Source organism: Misgurnus anguillicaudatus, unplaced genomic scaffold (genome assembly GCF_027580225.2).
Source record: "Misgurnus anguillicaudatus unplaced genomic scaffold, ASM2758022v2 HiC_scaffold_29, whole genome shotgun sequence".
NCBI lineage: Eukaryota > Metazoa > Chordata > Actinopteri > Cypriniformes > Cobitidae > Misgurnus > Misgurnus anguillicaudatus.
The window spans coordinates 6,875,346-6,899,211 of NW_027395279.1; the positions used below are offsets into that span (position 1 = coordinate 6,875,346).

At 38.2% G+C, this 23,866-nt stretch overlaps 2 protein-coding genes across 2 annotated transcripts; both read right to left on the reverse strand.

The window, feature by feature from the left end:
- Positions 1-2,141: 2,141 nt before the first annotated feature.
- On the reverse strand, positions 2,142-3,848 carry LOC141362855 (uncharacterized). Its single transcript, XM_073865110.1, has 3 exons — positions 3,506-3,848; positions 2,418-2,586; positions 2,142-2,330 (listed from the first exon to the last, which is right to left on the reverse strand). Exons 1-3 carry the CDS (start codon positions 3,831-3,833, stop codon positions 2,195-2,197), a joined length of 633 nt encoding a protein of 210 aa, XP_073721211.1. The 5' UTR covers positions 3,834-3,848; the 3' UTR covers positions 2,142-2,194.
- A 34-nt stretch (positions 3,849-3,882) lies between these two features.
- LOC141362854 (uncharacterized) lies at positions 3,883-5,821 on the reverse strand. Its single transcript, XM_073865109.1, has 2 exons — positions 5,078-5,821; positions 3,883-4,582 (listed from the first exon to the last, which is right to left on the reverse strand). Exons 1-2 carry the CDS (start codon positions 5,286-5,288, stop codon positions 4,071-4,073), a joined length of 723 nt encoding a protein of 240 aa, XP_073721210.1. The 5' UTR covers positions 5,289-5,821; the 3' UTR covers positions 3,883-4,070.
- Between the last annotated feature and the right edge of the window lie 18,045 nt (positions 5,822-23,866).

Here is a 23,866-nt window from a genome sequence, read left to right on the forward strand (position 1 = left end):
TGCATGCACTGCAGGAATGTAAACATGTGGCTTTGAACATTTACAATGCAGTAATGTATTTAAATATACTGTAAATAACTTTCATACAGTGTTGCATGCACTGCATGAATGTAAAACTAAATGACTTTGAACATTAACATTGCAGTAATGTATGTATGTAATATACTGTAAATAACTACCTTAACTTCAGAAATGTAAACATGTAAATATAAATAACTATCAAGCAAACAGATGTGTCAAGGCTGTAGCCAAATAGTTGCAGAGGTTGTAGTTATGGGGCATCTTGATAGCGATTAAGGTTGCGTGTTGTTGCTGCTGGTATGACAGCACACTTCCATACTAAACTCTGCCAAAGCCAAAATCCACCAAAGAATTGACATGTGACATCCTGATAGTGGTGACCGAAGGGGCTACAGCACTGGCAAGGTCCTTTAATGCCTCTGCTACTTGGAGGGCTGTGAGGTCAGGCAGCTTACTGTGACACTCTTTTAAAAGGTACTCCTGAAATGAAAAAAGGTAAATTCCAATCATTTGAGTCTGTAAAATCTTTCGCAGTTTTTTATCAAATACTGCTTCTTATTACATGGCATTTGCAATACTTCTAATTGTCTGATGTCCTGAATGTCACACCGCAGCCTCAATCTGGACAGGACTATTGTTTTGTACATTGTAATGGATTGTTCTGTAATAACCACTCGTATGGACTTTATCTGTTACATAAACATTTTCAGTGAAATGAGCCTGATCTCATACAGTATGTCTTTTGTGAAGTATATATGTCCCATACGGAAATGTAATATATGACATATATGTCCCTATATCAAAACCGATCTTGGCATATATGTTACATATATATGCAATATATTAATATCACATATATAGATCCTCTGGATATATGAATATACACTGTAAAAAAAAATCTGTAAAATTTACGGTGAAATACTGGCAGCTGTGGTTGCCAGAACTTCACTGTGAAAAATACGGTGACAATGTAAAGGACATTACGGTAAGCTTTATTCCCAGCTGTAAATTTCACAGTTCAAAACAGCTGCTTTTAAGGTAAATTACTATTAAAAACAAATATACTGTAAACTTGTTTAAGGTTAATTCCTGCTAAAAAAACATCAATAATGTGAAGCTGTTAACGAGAAACTACTGTGAAAAACAAAATATATTCTGTAAACCCCATTACATTCTTTCACTATGAAAAAAACACATCACAACCGTATCATCTATCACATTATTTTACTGCTAATCAACATCAATAATGTGAAGCTGTTTACAGTAAACTAATGTGAAATACCACATATTCTGTTAACCCCATTACATTCTTTCACTATGAAAAACACATCACAACTGTATCATATATCACAGTATTTTATTGCAGTTTTCTTAAAGTTGTTGGTTACAGTCTGGAGAATGTTCAGAAAATCTAATTCCAGCATAGTAATTGAAAAGACTGACTTTAGAACACTAATATAACATTTGCACAGTAGATCTATCCAATAAACACAAACTGGTGGCAAACACTAAACAAACTGTTTGTGTTTGTCAATTAACAAAAATAACAAACTTAAAGTGCAAGTCTGGAGTAATTTAAACCCAGGGTCTTTTTCGGCATAAAACAGGTCGACCAGCCCTTTGAGAACACTAATCTAACATTTGCATAGTTATTATTTGAGGATTTACAGTCGTTCCATCCAATAAACACAAACTGGTGGTACACACTTAACAAACTGTTTGTGTTGTACAATTACAAAAATAACGAACTTAAAGTATAAGTCCAGAGTAATTTTAACCTAGCCCTTTGAGAGACAGATTTCATTGATCAGTTTAATGATGCGATTTTGATTAGTTTGGCGCACCGCCCTTAGCACTGCAATGTTAGCGCTGTTTGAGCTGTTAGCACCGAAGACAGTCAAACTCTGATCAACGAAATATGTCTCTTGAAGGGCTGGTCGACCTTTTGTCATGCTGAAAAAAGACCCTGGGTTAAAATTACTCCGCACTTACACTTGAAACTGTATTATGAAAAATCACGATCACAAACACATCTTAAATGTACAGTATGCCAATTTACTTTAAATCCCGTAACACTTCACTAATGTAAAACTTACATTAAAATCTTAATTTGCAACTAGAATTTTCCATTTTCAAAATAATAAAGGTAGGCAATCAAAATGTACATCACAGTTTAATTTGTCTGTCTCCACTCATGATCAGCGAGATCAGCGATGAGGGTGAGGACTCTCGGGTTTACTGTCAGCTGCTTCTTGTTCTTCTTTGTTTCAACTTTTGTGCCCCTCTCAGGGTTGATGTTGAAGAAACACCTTTGTGAACACAAACATTTAAATTAATATAGTGATTTGTTTTAAATGTGTAAATAAAAAGAAACAATGTGCATACACACACTTTACCTCTGAAGGAACTCAAGCGTGGAACCCAGATCTACTGGATAGTGGATGTTCAGGCAGTAGTAGCTACCAAACATCAAGCAGATTGCAGTGGTGAAGTTGGAAATTTGGTCGTTCACAATCTTGCCGTCTATGCTGAGCATGAACTGCCTTGCACCATAGCAGCAGGTTCCTGCAAAGAACAGCACATCAGCTATTACCATTCAATAGTGCAAATATAAAATGTTTTAAATGATCCACAATAACAGAACAGAGCAGACTGTTTTGTAGTGAATCACATTACATGATCTTTTACTTTCTCAGTACAAGCATTTTTAAAGCGTAACTCTTGCCAAGATGGGTGTTTTTGTGATTGTACACGAGTCAAACGTTCGGTTAAAAGCATAAATACGTCCGAAGCGTAAATACTTTTAAGCTTTTCCATGTTGTCGTTTTCTAGTCAAATGTCCTTTTGAATGGGAATAGTACGGCCACTACTATTTTGATACATGATTGCTTCAAAATTGCTATTTTTAAAACACTAAGATGGCTCGACACAACATGAAACTTTGATTGAAGTATCATCAGTGTCTGTACACATGAACTCGAGCATTGAAAACATTGTTGGTGTACAAAGAGTTTACTAAAAAGAAAGGTTTTGAACAACTCACTTTTTGACTGGCAAGTTGGCGGCCAGGAGAAAAACCAAGTTAGTTGTTCAAAACCTTTCTTTTTAGTAAAGTATGTGTACACTAACAATGTTCTCAATGCTCAAGTTCGTGTGTAGAGACACTGATGATACTTCAAAGTTTCATGTTGTGTTGAGCCTTCTTAGTGTTTTTAAAATAGGGATTTTGATGCGATCATGTATCAAAATAGTAGTGTCCCCAAGATTCCCCATTCAAAAAGCCATTTGACCTGAAAACGACAACATGGACAAGCTTAAAAGTGGCACTTTGGACATAGTTATGCTTTTAAACAAAAGGTTGACTGGAGTACATTCAGAACAGCACCCCAGGATGCATTTTGGTGTGAGTTACACTTTAAACTTGACCGTGTATTTTATGCAACATGTCAATACAGACCCCTTCAGTAAACTGGAATAAGCTTACCACATACAATGATGCAAGGGGTCACAGGCAAGCCTTCCACTTGGACTTCATTTGCCAGGCATGTCTCCTCTACGTAGTGGAAGAGGTGCTCCTCTTTTTCATTGAAGTAGGAGAGAATAAGCAGCACCATATCCTTGATGTCACCTGAGCTGCCCTCCAACGGCCCTCTCAGAAATTTCAGCTTTATTGCAGTCTCCAAGACCCGTTTGGTCTTGTCTGCACAGACAGTTGTCATAAAGTTCAAAAGCCGTTTTCCCTTTTTTTCTACACTATTGAGAAAAGTATCCTTAAGTGGTAGTCCTGTGAGCTCTAGGAAATAGACGGTCATCCCAATTTCTTCAAATAAAAAAGGCCATTCTTCTATTAGGTGTTGGAGATCTGTTCCTGTGTTTATTGCTTGACGTTGGGAGTAGTAAGTGCACTTCATAAGGGCTTTTACCTCTTCTGGACTGAAAGTATGCTGTTCACAAAGCATCTTCATTTTATCCTTCTTCTCCTGTTGGCTTTCCAATGTCTCACTGACTGGCATGAACTTCAAATTCCACTTTATGCAGCCATATGTGTCCTAAACAACTGCCCTTTGCTCAGCTGGGATTTCATCTGTGTCTGAGTCACCCGTTTCCGGTTTACGCCTCTTAATCCTTGATGCTGAAGGCCGCTTCACGTTGTCAATGCGGGCTTGTAGCTGTTTGACTAGTGAGTGATATCCTGCTCCCACTACCTCACCTTCTATGACATCTTTTAGGGACTGTGGATACCTGGCAACAATTTTTTTGGCAACTTCTGTAGACTCTAGTTTACTTGGAGATGCACAAGTGTTCATCATTGCAGAGACAACAATCCGGATCATTTCACGCCGTAAACGTGGGCTTGGCCTTTTCCCTCTCTCCAAGCACTGCATCAAGTCTTCAGGAAATGTTCCCCATGGAATCTGAAAGCTGTCAACCCAATCTGCAGTTCTAATCAGATTGCTGGTTGAGGTGCAAGGTGAGAGTGAGGAGTGAGTGGAGTTAGAAGAGGTGAGAGGTGAGACTGAAGGACTGACAGCTGACTGGCTGTGGGTTTCAGGGCTCTGAACTGTAAAACAAAAATAATAAAATTAAAGATGTATTAAACTGATTGGTGGTCTGTGTACCATTAGTTCATTTGATATTCAGAATCGCAAATGAAATATCAAACAGATGAAAATCTTCTGCCTGGAGAAGATCTAAAATTTATATCATAGAATCTGCTCACTGTTCTGACGAGAATATGATGGAAGATGATTGAAACGTAATGTGTATAAGCCGCAGAGATATAGATTTTTTTGCAAATTTTGTGTAGAAATTGTGGCTTATAGTCGGGAAATTACGATATGTGAAGTATACATGGTGGTCTATCCAAAGTCACCAGCGTCGTTGGCATAAGGCAGCAGTTTTCAAAATCAAATTTGCACCTGTGCTCGTTTTTCAACATGTTTTTTTTCTGTGAGCATAAAAACTAATGTTTGGTATTTCTATTGAATATCAAATGAACAAATGGTGATTGAACCATTAAAATATGTTCAAGTAAATTCTGTTGATTTGTACTTACTGGTTTGTTTCCATGCAGCAACCAATCTTCTCGCTTGTATTGGTCGTAAAACTGATGCAAGATCAGCCTCCTGTAAAAAGTGAAAATCCTCAGTGGTCTCAACCCCCAATGATTGTAGTGTCTCCTCCACAAGGTTTAGAATTGGGTCTGGGAGGTCTGGCAACACCTTAGTAATGGAACTTCTGATGTTGTTTTGCTGTGAAATATCCATTTCTAAGAATGAAAAAGTGAATTAAGTTCAGTTTACATAAGAATGAAAGACCATAGAAAGGCATTCATTATTGTGACAGCACACTGTGTTTCAATGGAACCAATTGATATCCATCCTTCTGGTAAGATGGCAATGGATAGAAATCAGTTAAGTCAATGATGTTCAGACAGTGCATCCTTTCATTGTCCTTTTTAATGGAGTACATATGGAAATGAGCTAAGAACTCAGCACTGTACACTGACACAATAAAATGAATAGTGTCATTTTTCATCAAAATAAGCACTAGTTCACCAAACTCCACGTTAGCCATATTACCAGTCACAAGGAATTGTCCTTTTTTGTACAATGTTCCCTTATAAGACATTTCTACTGTGACCTGTGTGTCAATATCAGTGAAGCCAAACTGTCTGACTGCATCTTGAATGGCTTGACTGTAGAGTTCCAGGTAAAATGGGGAACTGTCTTTGACTTGCAGGACAACTTGGCAAAGTGATCCTGCTAAGAGGTAAGCCTGCAGCATTGGATGTCTTTCGGAGAGAGTAAAGCAGAGGTTTTTGAAATTCTTTAAATTCCTTGCACATGTCTTGAAATAACTGTGCTTGCTCTCGAATCTCATCGTCCAGAGTCTGATCAAAGGGCCAAATTTCAAAATGAGTGCCGGATAATGACGTAAATAATGATGCTTGGGTTTCAGCTTAGTGTTTGGGAACAGAGCTTTTCTTGACTCTGAATATTCTTGAATTAGAACATCAAGAAATGCAACCTGAGGCACAGAGATTTTCTGAGCGCATACCATGTCCACAATGTCTTTTAGCTGCAGAATCAACTGCCAAACATCATCAGCTGTGTCTTTCACTAGGTCACCAATTAAAAGGGGCAGCAGCCTCAGAAAATTCCAGTTCTGTATGGCCTGTCCTGACAGTTTCTTTGCTAGAGGCTTGACTGTACACGGCTTTGTAGAAGCATCAGATGCACAGTATTTGAACTGATTAATGCGCCGATTCAGAGTGGAGTAAGTGAACCATTTCTTTGTCTTTACGAAATACTTAAGACACAGTGCAACATCATAGGACAAAATGCCCTCAAAGATGTCATGGCCTAGACAAGGTGGCAGACCTGGCTGACAAACATGAAAGTAATTTAAAGAGTTGAAAACTGACCTGAACTTCACTCCTTCTGATGTATCTTCAGTCTGGAGGCGCTCAATGGCAGAATCGTACTTCTCAATGGTGCGCTCTGGTCCACACAGATTTGGATCATCACCCTGAAATTCAGATCGAGTTATGAGACAGTACCGACAAAAATATTGAGAACAACTGAAATTTTCAGAAAAACCACCAATGCAATGCGAGCCCAAATTATCGCCAGCAATGCAATACAAGGTCCCTCTGAGTACCGTTTTATGAGATGTCACTATCCCATTCTCCTCCAATTCCTTCAAGTCGCCTAGAAATTCAGAGAACACCATAGCATGGTCAAATTCTTTGAAATCTTTCTCTCTGCACAATAAAACAAGTGACATGTGGTCTGTGTCAGACCGTACATGAAGTGGCAGATTAGCAACAGACACATAAACAGCTAATACTTTATGTTTGGTCTTTGCAGAGCCTAGAGGATTTACAACTTCAAAGGCATCCTGGTATAGCACTAACTTTAAACAGGATGGGTTTTGCACAAAAAAATCTTTGTTCTTAAATATTTGACCATCACTAATGTCGCTTAGAACATCCACAGAAGTCTCAGTCGAGTGCGCTCCTGATACACAACTCAACCATAGATCAGACTCTAACAAACATTTTAAAGTCTCCCTCACTGGAACATAATAGGCAAACCTGTTCCTAAAAACAATTTCTTAGGCTCAATAAAGTTGAACATTTTTTTGAAAGACTGCGTTCTTGAGTATGCTGTCCTCATCGGCCCTGTATGACATGCAGAAAACAGATCGAAACCTTTAACAGACTCACAAACTTTGGTGATGTCCTCATCTGACAATGGTGTCTCATTTTTTAACAATGAACTAAGTTTACTCAAAGTATATGTCTGACCCAAGTCGTGAATGTTTTGCATCTCCTCAACAATATTCTGAATGGTCGAAGCAGGTAGCATAAACTGCCCCTGTAATTTTAAGTAAAACAAACTGACATTTCTGAGAAAAAGATCACTAAAATTTTCTGCTATATCCATATCACCTTCATCTGTCTCTACCTCATTCACTTGAGGGCCAAAGCTATCTGATTCAGTTACAACAGTTGCAACCGATGACTGAGATGCAGATTCTCTGTACAAGTCACTGATACTGCCATCTGAAAAATCTCTGTGTTTCCGCGACATGTGAGATGTAAATGAAGATTTGATATTGAAAACACCTTTGCATCCAGTCACTGGACAACCTACTGCACATCCTTCAGCAATATGTTCCTTCAAGTGTGTTAACAGATCCTTGATCTCTTGACATTGGTGTTCACACAATGCAACTGGGCATCTATAAGTATTAACAACATCCCTAACACTAACAGGGGCAGCAGGTACGTTATGCTTGCGGTAGAAATGTGCCTTAAATGCTCCATATCTGACAAATGCCCTACCGCAACCGGCACCACAACACTTAAATAAACAATGTGGTTCATTTCGATGCAATTTGCAATGAAGAACATAACCTTTGATTGTCTTCACTGACTTTCCACAGAAATTGCAATTCAACATTTCAAGCTATATTTAACTTCACTGTGAGGGCAATACAAAACTTGAGATGCACCTTGATAAGATATTCTTGATGTAGCAAACTTCAACAACAACAAAAAAACAGTAACTTTAGCAAGAATTTAAGGTTATCTCTCGAATAAAAATTTTTTCCTCACCAAAGCAGGACATTCAATACAACCATCCGGACCGAGCAGCACTAGCTAAACAAAGTGAGCCCTGCCACTGAACAGAAAAAGGCGCAATTCTTCTAGTTAAAAGAGTCAACCGTTACCTGGCTATTTTCAAAAAACAATGCTGGCATTGTCAGGATATGGGGAACACAAAACACGAACCCAAATGCGGACGTATACAAAAAGGGATTTATTATAAAACAGGGGAAAAAAACAGGAAAACAAAACCCACGAGGGGGCAAAACAAGACTGGGAAAACACGACACTAAACTAACACTAAACTTTAACAACACTAACAATAAACTCTTCAACAGATTTAAACAGATCAAGACAAAGAACATCAAAAACTTACAGGAACCGACAAGGCATGAAACAGGGCATGAAACAAGACGAACGTGCACAGAACAGCAAACACAAGGACAATAAATAGGGACAAAGTAAATTACATACACCTGGAAAATAATCACAAGTAAGGGATCGGGTAAAAAGAGACGAGACCCGGGAAATGCGTGGTCAGAATAAACCAATACTACAACCACACATTTCCCACATAGAACATATGTACTGTCAGAACCCTGCCATGCTAAACTAGATCTAAATACCAACAGGATCCGGCAGGATTCTGACAGTACGCCCCCCTCCAAAAGGCGGCTACTAGACGCCCTCAAGGGGAAACACTAAACATGGGACAAGACAGACTGCATACAAGACATGATCCACGAGAACATAACAAACACTAACAGGGGCAAACAGGCAATAATAACAGTAGGATTGGGGTGAGACAATAAAAATAACAAACAAGGGAGGGGGGGTGGGGGAACACAAAAGTTCATAGGGGGTGATCCAGGGTGGGAGGGTGGAGAAGGAGTCCGGGTGGATCTAGGGTAAGTCCTGGGAGGGGCATGGCAAGGAGGTGCAAAACCTCTCCGGGGTTGCGCTGGCTGCGCACACGGCTGGGGTTGCGCTGGCTGCGCACACGGCTGGGGTTGCGCTGGCTGCGCACACGGCTGGGGTTGCGCTGGCTGCGCACACGGCTGGGGCTGCGCCGATGGCTCTGCGCGTTGCGTCGACGGCTCTGGGCGCTGCTGCGGCTGCGTCGGCGGATCTGGACGCGCTGGCGGCTGCGTCGGCGGCTCTGGACGCGCTGGCGGCTGCGTCGGCGGCTCTGGACGCGCTGGCGGCTGCGTCGGCGGCTCTGGACGCGCTGGCGGCTGCGTCGGCGGCTGCGTCGGCGGCTCTGGACGCGCTGGCGGCTGCGTCGGCGGCTCTGGACGCGCTGGCGGCTGCGTCGGCGGCTCTGGACGCGCTGGCGGCTGCGTCGGCGGCTCTGGACGCGCTGGCGGCTGCGTCGGCGGCTCTGGACGCGCTGGCGGCTGCGTCGGCGGCTGGGCTGGCAGAACAGGAAGCTGAGGCTGGACAGACGAAGGATGTGGCGGAGACGCCACCACTTCTTTCCTCCTCTTCTTCTTCCCGTTCCTGGGTGCAGAAGGTGCAGGGGAAAAAACAGGAGTAGGCGTGGATGAGGTAGATGTAAGAGAGGCCCCCAGGGTCGGAGAGGCGGGAATCGAACTCAGTCTTATTGACCCCGTGATGAGACCCCTAGGGACCGATGGCTGCGGTCCAACTGCCGACTCCTCCTCCCGGGGTCGTTGCTGTAGGTCGAGATGGTCCACCATCTCCCAAAACGGCATTGAAATGAGGCTCGCACGTTCCGAGACAGGAGGAGGGTTATCGAGGCCGGCCAGGAGGTATCGGTTAACCATCCGATCCGAAAAGCAAGCCTTTCTGTCCAGGACCTTCCGGGCATAGATCCGCAGATCAAGTCCCTTTTGCGGCGGAAAGAACCCCAATCCGGAACGTGACTCTGCGGTTAGGGCATTCCACCAAATAGGATCCTCGGCCATAGTCCACTGGGTTCTGTTTTGGCACGTTCGTTCTGTCAGGATATGGGGAACACAAAACACGAACCCAAATGCGGACGTATACAAAAAGGGATTTATTATAAAACAGGGGAAAAAAACAGGAAAACAAAACCCACGAGGGGGCAAAACAAGACTGGGAAAACACGACACTAAACTAACACTAAACTTTAACAACACTAACAATAAACTCTTCAACAGATTTAAACAGATCAAGACAAAGAACATCAAAAACTTACAGGAACCGACAAGGCATGAAACAGGGCATGAAACAAGACGAACGTGCACAGAACAGCAAACACAAGGACAATAAATAGGGACAAAGTAAATTACATACACCTGGAAAATAATCACAAGTAAGGGATCGGGTAAAAAGAGACGAGACCCGGGAAATGCGTGGTCAGAATAAACCAATACTACAACCACACATTTCCCACATAGAACATATGTACTGTCAGAACCCTGCCATGCTAAACTAGATCTAAATACCAACAGGATCCGGCAGGATTCTGACAGGCATATGATAGGTTCAAATATAGGTTATACAAGATATCCAGTATTCACAGAAGCGAGGGAAAATTATCAATGTGGTTCGTTCATCGTGACGAAGTTTGCAATAAAGAATAAGCTTCTAAATGTATACACCGACTTTGCACAGAAATAACAATTCAACATTTAAAGCTACATTTAACTTTGAGGGCAACACAAATTGTTGAGATGCACCGTGTTAAGACATGGCAAACTTCAACTCACCTAAAACAAAAAGAAAACAACAACCAAGTTTCGAGTAACTTTTAATAAAACTGTGTTCCTCTAAAAGACTTTGTACTGTCGATGGTCGATACAACCACCCGGATAGAGTACCACAACTAACGTTAAGCACTGCCACTGAATGAGAAAAAAGGCGCAAACGTCTAATGTCACGCCTTACATTTGAAAACACTGCTGAGGGTTCAAATCCCTGGGTACAAGACGTATTCCCAGAAGCATGGGAAACAACTCGAATAAACAATTACAATGTCTGAACTGCACGACCCAAAGAACACGTTAAGCATGGTACATCGCAATGTTAGCCTAATGTATATGAGCCTACGTATCACACCAGCAAGTTGGGTTAGCTAATAATATAATCACTAACTTACATGAAGAAAAGCAGCGCAGTGAGGTAGAATTATAAGGACAAAAAATACATATATTACCTTTGTCTGGTCTTCTTGTCCGAGTCGAGATGCTTTTCTTTTCTCAGCGTCTTTTCAGTCTGCACACGGAGCCTCGCGCCACGCTGGTCTAAGCGTGTGTAGCCTCAAACTTTCTTTCGAGGCGTCTTTCGAGGCGCCTGCTTCAAACAACGTATTTACGGTCTCTCCTAATAATATGGCTTTAATAAATGAGATTTGTAATAATAAATTCCAGTGTCACACTATTTTGATGCCAAAGTGAAACGTTTCTCACTTCGAAGGCTGTATCCTCCGGATATCGCATATGCAGGCTGCATACGCCATCAAACCTGGTTTATTTAAATGAACTAAGCATTACATTCGCAAGTCATAAGCATATTACAACAATTTACGATTAACTACGAATATTTTTCAACTTTGTAATTGTTAATATACACTGAAATAAGGCAGTTTAGATAACGTATGCAGCCTGCCAATGCGTTTCTCGTATTGAGAAACGGCCATTAAGTCATCATGCTTACTGCTTCAAACTGATTTTCTCAATTGCTAAAACACTAAACCCATATTGTCTGAACCAAATGCTCAGTTGTTTGAACCCACTGATTGAATCAGTCACTCTTTTGGCAAAACCATAAGCACAAATCCCTGCTGAAAAAAACAGCATCAAACCAGCATGGGAATTATGCTGGTCTATGCTGGTTTAGCTAGTGGTCACAGCATACCAGCACCAAAACACAACATATGCTGGTATGACCAGCATGGGATGCTGATGCTAATGCTGGTTTAGCTGGTCGTAATGCTGGTTTGTTGCTGGTTTAGCTGGTGCTAATGCTGGTGCTAATGCTGGTTTGATGGTTTAGCTGGTGTTCACTAGCAAACCAGCACCAAAACACAACATATGCTGGTCTTGCTGGTATGCTGGTTATTTCAGCAGGATTTTAGACACAAATTGCCAACACATTTTCATTGTGATGCACCCGTGCTGCATAATGGTGAACACAGGTGACAAAAGTCAAGCACAATTAAAGCACAAGTGTCACCACTTGAACACAACAACTCAAAATTGATCACACTTGTGGCTAATGATGTGAGGGAACATATACAATACAAAGAGCACTGGTTTGTAATGGATAGAAATCTGGGAGGAAGAGTTTGTGTGAGAGGACATCAAGGTGTTCAGCGAAGACAAAGGAAAGTAATATGTGATGAAATCAGAGCTACTATGATTGACCATGTTTGGCACAAGATTTCTGTTTTGTCTTTTTGTACTAAATGCACAGGTTTTTTTTTGTTTGTTTTGCAACATGCATTTAGCATACAGTGAACAATAAACATTTATTTCTCGAGCTTTATGTCCTGAGCATTGTGTTTTTCTATTTTTCTACGTATTGTTTAGTGACTGTTCCGTAGTGTTTTTAATTTTGCTCGGGGCACGATTTGACAACATAGTTCAGTTTTGAGCACAGATTAAACTGTTTTGAGGTGAAAGTTTGGTTTTGCAAGAAGAGTCTGAGGTTTTGTGAATGTAGCTTGAAAATTGGGTTTTGTGTTCACAGTTTAGAGAAAAGGAGATCAGCATTCAAGAAATGTGTCTTAGCAATCGAGGAAAAACTAGTATACTTTTTTCCTACTATGGAAGTGAATGGGGTCCACGAATGGTTTGGTTAAACATTTCTCAATATATTTTCCTTTGTGTTCATCAGAACAAAGACATTTACAGGTTTGTAACAACATGAAAGTGAGTAAATGATGACAGAATTTTCATTTTTGGGTGAACTATCCCTTTCATGTCCTGAGCATTGTGTTTTCTATTTTTCTACGTAGTGTTTAGTGACTGTTTCGTAGTGTTTTTAATTTTGATTGACTCGGGGCACGATTTGACAACACAGATTGAACTGTTTTGAGGTGAAAGTTTGATTTTGCAAGAACAGTCTGAGGTTTTGTGAATGTAGCTTGAAAATTGGGTTTTGTGTTCACAGTTTAGAGTATCCTACAGGTGTAAAATATGTATTTTGCATATTTATTTATTTTAGGATGTTTGTCTTAAAGGTTTTGGATTTTTGACTTTGAAACTAAGCAATCAACAAAATTTATTTTTCATAATCCTTTCCCCCCAACTTTACTAGGGGTGCAGCCAACTGTTTTGAAGGAAATGGTTTTTTACAGCCATTTACTGTTGAAATTTCACAGTTCTTCACTGTTATTTCCTATATTTAATGATAGTAAAAATACAGTGGTGTGTTGTTTCTTGATTCAGGGTAAATCAATGTATCTACTACAGTAATAAACTGTTTTGTGTTTTATGGTCTGTTATTGTAGCCAATTTACAGTTCTTCACTGTAATATTCCACACATTTTGACAGTAAAATTTAAGTTTTGTGCTGTTTCTTGACTTAAGGTAATTAGATGTTTTTTCTACAGTGATATACTGCTTTAGGTTTTATGGTCAATTACTGTAGCCAATTCATAGTTCTTCACCGTAAATTACACACATTTTGATAGTAAAATTAAAGTTTTGTGCCGTTTCTTGATTTAGGGAAATTTGATTTTTATTTAACAGTGATACACTGTTTTCAATTTTACGGTCTATTGCTGTTGCCATTTCACAGTTTCCCCCTGTAATTTTTACAGACTTTTTTTACAGTGTATAGGTTTAAAACATATATGAAATACTCATATTAAAATGTATACAAATACATATATTAATATCACATATATAGATACTCTTGATATATGAAGATATATGTTTTAAACCTATATGAAATACTCATATTAAAATGTATATAAATTAGGGCTGTCAAAATTAACGCGTTAATAACGCGTTAATGCAAATTCATTTTAACGCCACTAATTTTATTAACGGAGATTAACGCAACGCGCAATTTCTGTTTGACCCTTGGTCCAGCCCATAGTTGAATGAACAGAGACGCAGACAAATGTGACTCTCTCTAAATGAGTAAAAGGTTTTCATAGAAATAAGAACATTAAGCAAATCGTCTACCAAATCCAATGCTCTAAATGCTCGTTGGAGATCTGATATGATCTTTATTTATACGTCTGAGAGGTGTAACGTTACCGTCCTCCTAATGCTTAATCTAATACAAAAATGCGTCTCAATTCATTTTGGTTTCGCTTTTATGCATGACTTATAAAATAGACTGCATGACTTGCTTGATGTTAAAATAGTCATTAAGAGAGATAAAGTTCGGTACCTGATTAATGTTAAAGAGTTATTAAGAGCGACAAGACTCAAAAGCGATCCCCTCACGCTGACTGACTGATATCTGAAGCGCGTGCACACAGACGCGCGAGTGCGCGACCCGGATATATAGACATCTACACAAAATTACAGTTTTACAAATATCTGTTTTGATGATAAGAATTCACGCAGGTAGGCTCTATAATCTGTTATGTTTTAAGTAAATGTTTGGTTAACTGTTGGGTAAAAATATCTGATGTATAACATTATATTAGATCACTTAGATTTTAAGCAGTCTGTCTCAATGTCAATCAAACAAAAGGAAAAAAAGTTGAACATACATTGATGATGTTTTTGCTTTGTGTGTGCTAAATCTATTAGTTTAACCAGTGATTTTAAGGTATTGATGTGGTAATATAATGTATGGATGTGGAAATGTTTGTGGTAATTTGACTCTTTCAACTTCAAACAAGTGTAGTTCTGTCATATTTTGTTATATTTCAACAAATCATGCATTGTTCTATGTTTTAATAGAGAATGTCAAAATATGAACAACTTTTTTTTTTAAATTTGCTAATTCCGACTCAACTTGCCAGCACAGGTCACAAATGATGCAGCAGCAAACAAAAATGGAGAAAGAAAAATCTTCTGAAAGGAAAATTCATATACAAAACAATGGCTGGTGAATCTGTTAAAATGTAAACAGGCTGTTGTTAACATACATTTCCATAAAGCATCTATATATGTATATATGATTAGAATATTAAAAACCTGAAAAGTGTTAAATTAGGGTAAATTTAGAATGGATAAAAATGTGCGATTAATTTGCGATTAATCGCAGTTAACTCATGAAATCATGCGATTAATCTAGATTAATTTTTTTAATCTATTGACAGCCCTAATATAAATACATATACGAATATCACATATATAAATAATCTTGATATATGAGATATATGTTTTAAACCTATATGAAATACTCATATTAAAATGTATATAAATACATATATTAATATCACATATAAAGATACTCTTGATATATGAAGATATATGTTTTAAACCTATATGGAATACTCATATTAAAATGTATTTAAATACATATATTTAAAATATGAATATGTATGAATTCTTATATGGGTTTGTATTTTACAACCATATAAGATGGATTTTTACATGATACTGTATGCTCCAACCATATGATATCAATATGTTTTATGTGTAGATTTCTAAAACAACATAGCCTATATAGGTCTGTAAATATATTGTTTAAAAATGATTAGGGTCATAACATTATAACCCTGCCTAGTTTCAAACTGCATGCATTTGGCACAATACTATACTTTTATTATGGAGTTATACTCCATGGGGGCGGTTTCCTGGACAGGTATTAGACTAGTCCTAGACTAAAACATTTTTTAAGAGCTGTCCAAACTGAAAACAACTTGCACTGACATATTTTAAAATACATCAGGGCCCATTGTTTTGCCTCAAAATGCATACAGGTAATGTTTTTAGTAAGGCATGTTTGTTAAAACTAGTTATATTTCCTAATTAAACTAAGGCCTAGTCCTGGATTAAGATAATCCCTGTCCGGGAAACCGCCCCCATATTACTCAATGTACAAGCTAGAAATTAAGCTCTGCACAGCACAGGTCTACTAAAGGGTTAATGGTGCCACATGGTGATCAACAGTAAAAATGACAAATTTGACCTCTTTGCAAAAGGAAAAAACACCAACATTCAAAAATGCATGATAACAAGGTGTCATTGCTCTGCAATCAAAAAATGTGGTTATAATGGAAGTCAATGGGGCAAAAACAGCCACTAACAATAAATGAGGAAGAAAACAATAATCAAAAGTTCAATTCAATTCAATTCAATTTTATTTATATAGCGCTTTTCACAAGTGTTAATTGTTGCAAAGCAGCTTTACATGAGAAGATGTAGAGGAGAACACAGAAAATCAATAGATAATATAAGAAGTAGAGAAAGCGGTTAAACCGTACAAGCGAGCATATTAATAAAGTAACGTATACTGTAAAGTGCTAAATTAAGCCAAAGTTGGCTGACTCTCCCTGGGATTAAAAACCCTCTAGGAAAAAAAACCCAATGGGAAAAAGTCCTAGAAGGACAAAAACCCTTGGGAGGAATTAATATATATTTATATATATATATATATATATATATATATATATATATATATAATATATATATATATATATATAGAAACGGTAGGGATAGGAGGCGGGTAAGCGAATTAAACTGGTTTAGCCAGTGGTCGTTGGTCGGGCATCGGCTGGTCATCACGTTGAAGGACAGCCAGTGGATCAGTGATGCAATGATCTTCACAGCAACCGGAACTGGGTCTGTTTGTCTCATGGTCCTCGTGGTTGAGGACGAGACAGGGAGAGAAAAACAGAATTCTATTAGCGTAGGGGCCGTTCGCATGCAATGCAAGTGTCAAACATTATAGTGGTTCAAGTCGGCTCGGTTCCAGACAGGCTAACTATTGCGGCATAAGTATATTACCCATATGAGGTATGTGAGTGCTTTGTTCTGGACAAACTAACTACTGCGGGAAATGTACATTTACTGGACATTTTATGTGAATGCTTTGTTAAAGAAGAATGTCTTAAGTTTAGATTTAAATTGATCGACTGTGTCTGATACTCGAACATTGTTTGGTAAATCATTCCAGAGCTTAGGGGCTAAGTAGGAAAAGGATCTATCACCTTTAGACACTTTTGATATTCTAGGGATAATTAAGTGACCAGAATTTTGTGAGCGCAGTTTACGTGATGGATTGTATTCTGATAGTAGTTCTTTAATATACGAAGGCGCTAGGTCATTTAAGGCTTTGTAGGTGATTAGTAATATTTTAAATTGTATACGATATTTAACTGGTAGCCAGTGTAAAGATGCCAGAATTGGACTGATGCGGTCATACTTTTTAGATCGAGTAAGCACTCTTGCGGCGGCGTTTTGAACCAGCTGTAGCTTGTTTACCTGATTTGCATGGCATCCCCCGAGTAACGAGTTACAATAGTCTATTCTAGAGGTCATAAAAGCATGTATAAGCTTTTCTGCGTCTGATGCAGACAGCATATGGCGTATTTTTGAGATATTTCTAAGATGGAAGAATGCTGTGCGGCAGATGTTGGCGATATGACTATCAAAAGATAGATTGCTGTCGAACATTACGCCTAAATTCTTAACCGTGGAAGATGGCACCACCGTGCAGCCATCTATGGGCAACTTGTAATCTGACATATTATGTTTGTAGCGATTCGGTTCAATAATAAGTATCTCTGTTTTATTGGAGTTTAGCATAAGAAAGTTTTGTGCCATCCAGTCCCTAATATCACTAATGCAGTCTGTTAGCTTAGAAAACTGGTGGGTTTCGCTAGGATGCGACGAGATGTAAAGCTGGGTATCATCCGCATAGCAGTGAAAACTTATGTTATGTTTCCTGATAATGTCTCCTAGGGGTAACATATATAACGAGAATAGGATAGGGCCTAAAACTGATCCCTGAGGTATGCCGTATTTAACGGGGGAGTGATATGACTCTTCCTCATTTACATAAACAAAGTGATATCGATTGGTTAGATATGATCTGAACCAGGCTAACGCCTGACCACTGATGCCAACATAGTTTTCTAGTCTATTGAGTAAGATTGTGTGATCTATTGTGTCAAAGGCTGCACTAAGGTCTAGTAATATAAGGATTGAGATTTCACCACGATCGGATGTTAATAGGAGGTCATTTGTAACTCTAAGCAGCGCTGTCTCTGTGCTATGGTGGGGCCTGAATCCTGATTGGAACTTTTCATATGTATTATTATTTTCTACGAATGTGCGTAGCTGGCTTGCCACTACTTTTTCTAATATTTTAGAAAGAAAAGGTAGATTTGAGATTGGTCTAAAGTTATTAAGATCTCCCTGGTCAAGGTTTTGCTTTTTAATGAGCGGTCTAATAACTGCTAGTTTGAAAGCTGTTGGAACGTATCCTAATTCTAGAGATGAGTTAAAGATATTAAGTACAGTGTCTGCCACTACATGAAATACCTCTTTTAGTAATTTTGTGGGAACGGGGTCTAGTATACAGGACGATGATTTGGATGACGTTACTAGTTTAGAGAGCTCTTCTATTGTAGTAGGATTAAATGACTCAAGATGTTCGTTTGGTAATCTAGTGGAAAATGTACTATTGGGTAGAGTGATGGCTGCTTGCATAGTTTCTATGTTTTCCCTAATAAACATAATTTTGTTAGTAAAGAAGTTCATGAAGTCGTCACTATTGTGTTGGAGTTTACTATTGGTTTCTGTTTGTTCTTTGTTTCTAGTCAGTTTCGCAACTGTGCTAAATAGAAAACGAGGGTTGTTATGATTTTCTTTAATAAGCGTACTGAGATAGGTAGATCTGGCAGTTTTAATAGCCTGTCTGTAGTGTTGAACACTCTCTTTCCATGCTGAACGCCATACCTCTAACTTTGTGCTTCGGTAGTTTCTTTCCATTTTTCTAGCTACTTTTTTAAGGGCTGCAGTATGATGGTCATACCATGGAGCTGGCGGTTTTTCTTTGATTCTCTTTTTTCGAATGGGAGCAACGGCATCCAACGTGCTAGAGCAGACGTTGTTCAGGTTTTCTATTATAATATCTAGATCTTCACGATTATCTGCTACATGTTTCATTTGGGACAGGTCTGGAAGAGTGCTAATAAAGCTATCTTTAGTGGTGGAAATTATTGTTCTGGCTAATCTGTAGCATGTTGTAGACTGAGCGGTCCTATCTAGAAGTATTGTGCATGACACAAGGCAATGGTCTGAAACGGCATCGCTCTGGGGTGATATTTCGATGTCATTAATATTGAGTCCGAGTGACAGAATTAAGTCTAGTGTGTGATTACGAGTATGCGTGGGCCCTGACACATTTTGTTTAATGCTGAGAGAATTTAGAACATCCATAAACGCACGTCCTAATGCATCTTTTGGATTATCCACATGGATATTAAAATCACCAACGATAAGAGCTTTATCTACAGTGACTGTAAGCTCAGATAGGAAGTCTGCTATTTCTTTAAGAAAATCTGTGTGGTGGCCTGGAGGCCTATATATGGTAGCTAAAATGAACGAAAGTCGTTTGTTGTTGCGATCAGTTATTTCCATATTTAACAGTATTATTTCAAACGAATTAAATTTTAGGTTGGATTTATGGTTTACTTTGAATATTTTATTGTATATTGTAGCTACACCACCCCCTCTCCCTATTAGACGAGGAACATGTTTATAATAATAGTCTTGTGGGGTGGATTCGTTTAAACTGGTGTAATCGTCTGCTTTAAGCCAGGTTTCTGTTAAACAGAGTGCATCTAAGTTTTGGTCAGTAATTATTTCATTGATAATTGGTTCTTTGTTGGTAAGTGATCTAATGTTAAGAAGGCCGAATTTTAACATTTGAGTTTCATCTGTTAATGTATTATGTTCTAGTTTTATGTTAATAAGATTTGTGCGAGACGGGGTAAACGGTGCTCTGTATTTATTTGTTCGAGGAACAGACACAGTCGAGATGTGTTGGTACTCTGTTAAAAAAGGCTCTATGTGCTGGGATATATGTGATCTTGACATGTCAAGGCAGCTAACAGACTGATGGGTAAGCCGATCTGTCTGTTTCCTGACCTGGGCCCTGGATAGTCAGACAATATCAAAAGTAAGACTATTGGTCAGATTTCTAGAGAGTATAGCACTTCCTTCCGGAGACGGATGGAGGCCATCTCTCTTTAGCAGGTCAGGTCTTCCCCGGAAATGCTTCCAATTGTCTATAAACCCTACGTTATGCTGAGGGCACCACTTTGACATCCAGCCATGAAGAGACACTAATCTACTGTAAGTTTCATCCCCCCGGTAGGCGGGGAGGGGACCAGAGCAAATTACATTGTCTGACATTGTTTTTGCAATTTCACACACCTCTTTAATAGTATCTTTGGTGATCTCCGACTGGCGGAGATCACCAAAGATACTATTAAAGTCAATGTTTTTACTTTATATTTGACATGCCCAAGACTGCGAAAAAGGTTTAAAAAATCCAGTCTACAATCACTTTTTGTATTGAAAATTTGTCATTTAGATTTTCCCCAAATCCACTTATGAACTTGGCAATTAAAGAGTTAAAATCATGGAATTTTTGTAAAAATTTGGTAGTTTTGATCAGTACTGACTAACAAATTTATGCAAAAAAAGTGAAAAAATAATCTGATACATTTTTACAGATGTTTAATTTAGTGGATGTATTAAATTTGAACAATGCACAAGGGTTAAATTTGCACAGTGTACCCCTGCATAAAATAAAAACAGGAGGAATAATAAAACGAACACTGTAAAATACAAGCTAAACAGCGCCTACTACAGTAACACACAAATAGCTTAAGTTGTTAGCCCCACCCATCCAACGGCTGGGTGGATTAGTGGATAGTGGAGGTGACTTTCAACGTGAGGACCCGGGTTCGAGGCCCGACTGGACTCATCAGGTACCTTACAAATAATAAATTGTGTTTGTGTGTTAAGTTGTGTGAATGGGTTGTACGTCCTACCTGTGGTCTGAAACATGCAAAAAACAGATAAAAACCATGGTTCAAATTTAATTATTTTATGATATATGATAAGTATATGTATGCAACATATATTAGACATATATGTGAAGTCATGTATGTCACATATATAAATAATTATATAGATGACATATATGTCTATGTATGTTTTTTGCACACATAAACATATATTTGTATGGGATAGACATATATGTCAATATATGAAATTGTTCCATTTTCGAATAGGTGTCATATATGGTTGTACATATATGTACATATATGTTTCTACTTTATATTACCATATATTTCATATAGGGATATTTCATATATTCACATATATTACATTTCCGTATGGGGTGTGTCTGCGTGTGTGTGTGTGTGTGTGTGTCTGCGTGTGTGTGTGTGTGTGTGTGTGTGTGTGTGTGTGTGTGTGTGTGTGTGTGTGTGTGTGTGTGTGTGTGTGTGTGTAAAATACTACATTGGAAAATTTTTGTGTTGTACCTTAATACATTAGCAAGCTTCCTTTCTTTGGGTCTGGCAGACAGAACCTCTGAAAATACACAGAAAACACACAGTGGCCATGTTAACATTAATAAAAATTACAGCAAAGTTTGGAATACTACATTACAGTAAAATGTAGATTAAATAAAAATTACCATTGTTCTAGGTCTGTGTCAGCTCTCAACCGTTTCAGTACAGCTGTGAACTTCACTGATGAGTAGTGCAACAATGTGCTGTCCCAGCAACACAAGAACAACTGCTCTGTGACAGTATTACACGACGAGAGTCCTTTAATACAATCGGTGAATAAATGACATTAAACAATATCAAGAATTAAGAATCAATGTTATATGTAAACTAATTCTAAATATGTCACAGGTAAACTCTATTTACTAGGCTACTGTCATTAAACTAAAGCACTTATAATTAATAATTGAACAGATTTAGCCTGTCTATGCACAGATGTAGAACCCACAAAAACGTCTGCTTAAAATGCATTTTAGCTGTCTTTTGTGTTTTCATATAGACTCAGTTTATGTTGTTTGACTTTCTCATCGACCTGAAACAAGTCGCCCTCACCCTGATCTCTCATGCAGTGACCTGATCCTTACTGAAAAACTACTCACAGTCAGTAACAATCTTATTCCTGTACGTACATTGCAAAAACAAACACTTTATGGCATAACATAAAGACTATACTGTACGTGTTTACTATTTAACTAAATAGATAAATAATACAAAGATCAATATTAACCTTGTCAGAAACAGAGACGAGGATTTAGCATGAGATGAGAATACTTAACGTACTCTCAAAGTTGTTGATTTAACTTTAAAAAACACTTCTCCTTCTTACTGTTGTCTTGCAACACGATTAACGTCATTCACGTTAATCACGGGAATCTCTTGTAAACAGCGAGTGTAATGTGTGTTATTTTAGCGATATTAAATTATGAAACAATATGAAATAAAGTAATAACTTACACGTATATCCCGCACTTCGTTCGCCATTCTTTGGTTGATGACGTGAAGCTTCATTTCAGTTGATTGCGCAAAAGGTGTGCAATGCTAAGCTCCTTGAGTGCTGCTGCGCCCTTGGCGGGTTATGATTGGTTGAATGGTAAGCTTGCATCTGATTGGCTAAAGAGTACGAGTGACCCACGTTGGAGAAGCACGCTGCCACCAAAGTCTCAAAAACACACACACGAATTCAAAGCAATTCACATACGAAAAAGACGATTCGTACATTCACAGTCATGATAAACTCACAATTTAAAACTTTTCGTACACAGTTCTACATTTTTGAATTGTTTTATTCGTTTGTGAAACGTATTTTATGAATATGAATTTTTATTTTGTGTATGTACATTGTTTTTTTTTGCGAATATATGTATTTTTGTGTATGTGAATTAGATTTCATGCATGTGAAATTGTCTACGCATGTGTGAATCATGTTTTTTGCGTGAATTATTAAAGAGATTAATCTATCTCTATACAAAGCCAGTTTGAGACCCCTGCTTTAGGCACTTGGTGCAGTAAACTTCCGAAACCTGGGGCTTGTTTCAATAGCATCCAGCTGCAGCCCCGCAGACTCACCTCCGACTAGACACCAGTGGCTGGACAACAGTGGATAGACAGCTTACGTCATTTCCGTTTCGCCGCTAATTTCCGTTTTCACCGCTGGATTAACAGCAATTTTATTTCATATTTTCACCTCTGGATAGACAGCATATTTATTTTATATTTTCACCTCTGGATAGACAGCATATTTATTTTATATTTTCACCTATGGATAGACAGCATATTTATTTTATATTTTCAGTTTTCACCAGTGGATAGACATTCTTTGCAGGCTTAATTGCACACGTCTTTTCCGTATTGTCATTTTACTTTAATGACTTAAATATATATATAAAATCTGTGTGCAAATTGAAATATGATCTTTATCATATCTCTTTACATAAAACAATTCTCAATAATATGCTTAATATTATAACATCAATAATTAATGAAAACTGCATTCACAAGAACCACCTTGAAAATATATATTGTTCAGATCATTTCACTATTTTTTGTGACTTAAATTCCGCCTAGATCAATGGACTATAACGTTTTGTCATTACAACAGACTTGTACATGTTAATTGACCACAGGTTTTTTTTGTAAATCTAACCACTTCTGTTTTTAAAATATATGTAGATTCACATGATCAGACAATTCACCAAACAATCCAGATCAAATTAACACTTCGTGGTTTTGCAATATTTATTGGAAATTACACACATCTTAGTAAAATTAGACAAATCTGACCATCAGAATGAAGA

Excerpts from the sequence above, each read along its gene's own strand:
- LOC141362854 (XM_073865109.1), bottom strand. The coding sequence starts at position 5,288 with ATGGATATTTCACAGCAAAACAACATCAGAAGTTCCATTACTAAGGTG. Across the intron at positions 4,583-5,077 it reads TGCTGCATGGAAACAAACCA|TTCAGAGCCCTGAAACCCAC; the intron begins GTAAGTACAAAT and ends TTTGTTTTACAG.
- LOC141362855 (XM_073865110.1), bottom strand. The coding sequence starts at position 3,833 with ATGACCGTCTATTTCCTAGAGCTCACAGGACTACCACTTAAGGATACT. Across the intron at positions 2,587-3,505 it reads CCCTTGCATCATTGTATGTG|GAACCTGCTGCTATGGTGCA; the intron begins GTAAGCTTATTC and ends TGTTCTTTGCAG. Across the intron at positions 2,331-2,417 it reads ACGCTTGAGTTCCTTCAGAG|GTGTTTCTTCAACATCAACC; the intron begins GTAAAGTGTGTG and ends GTGTTCACAAAG.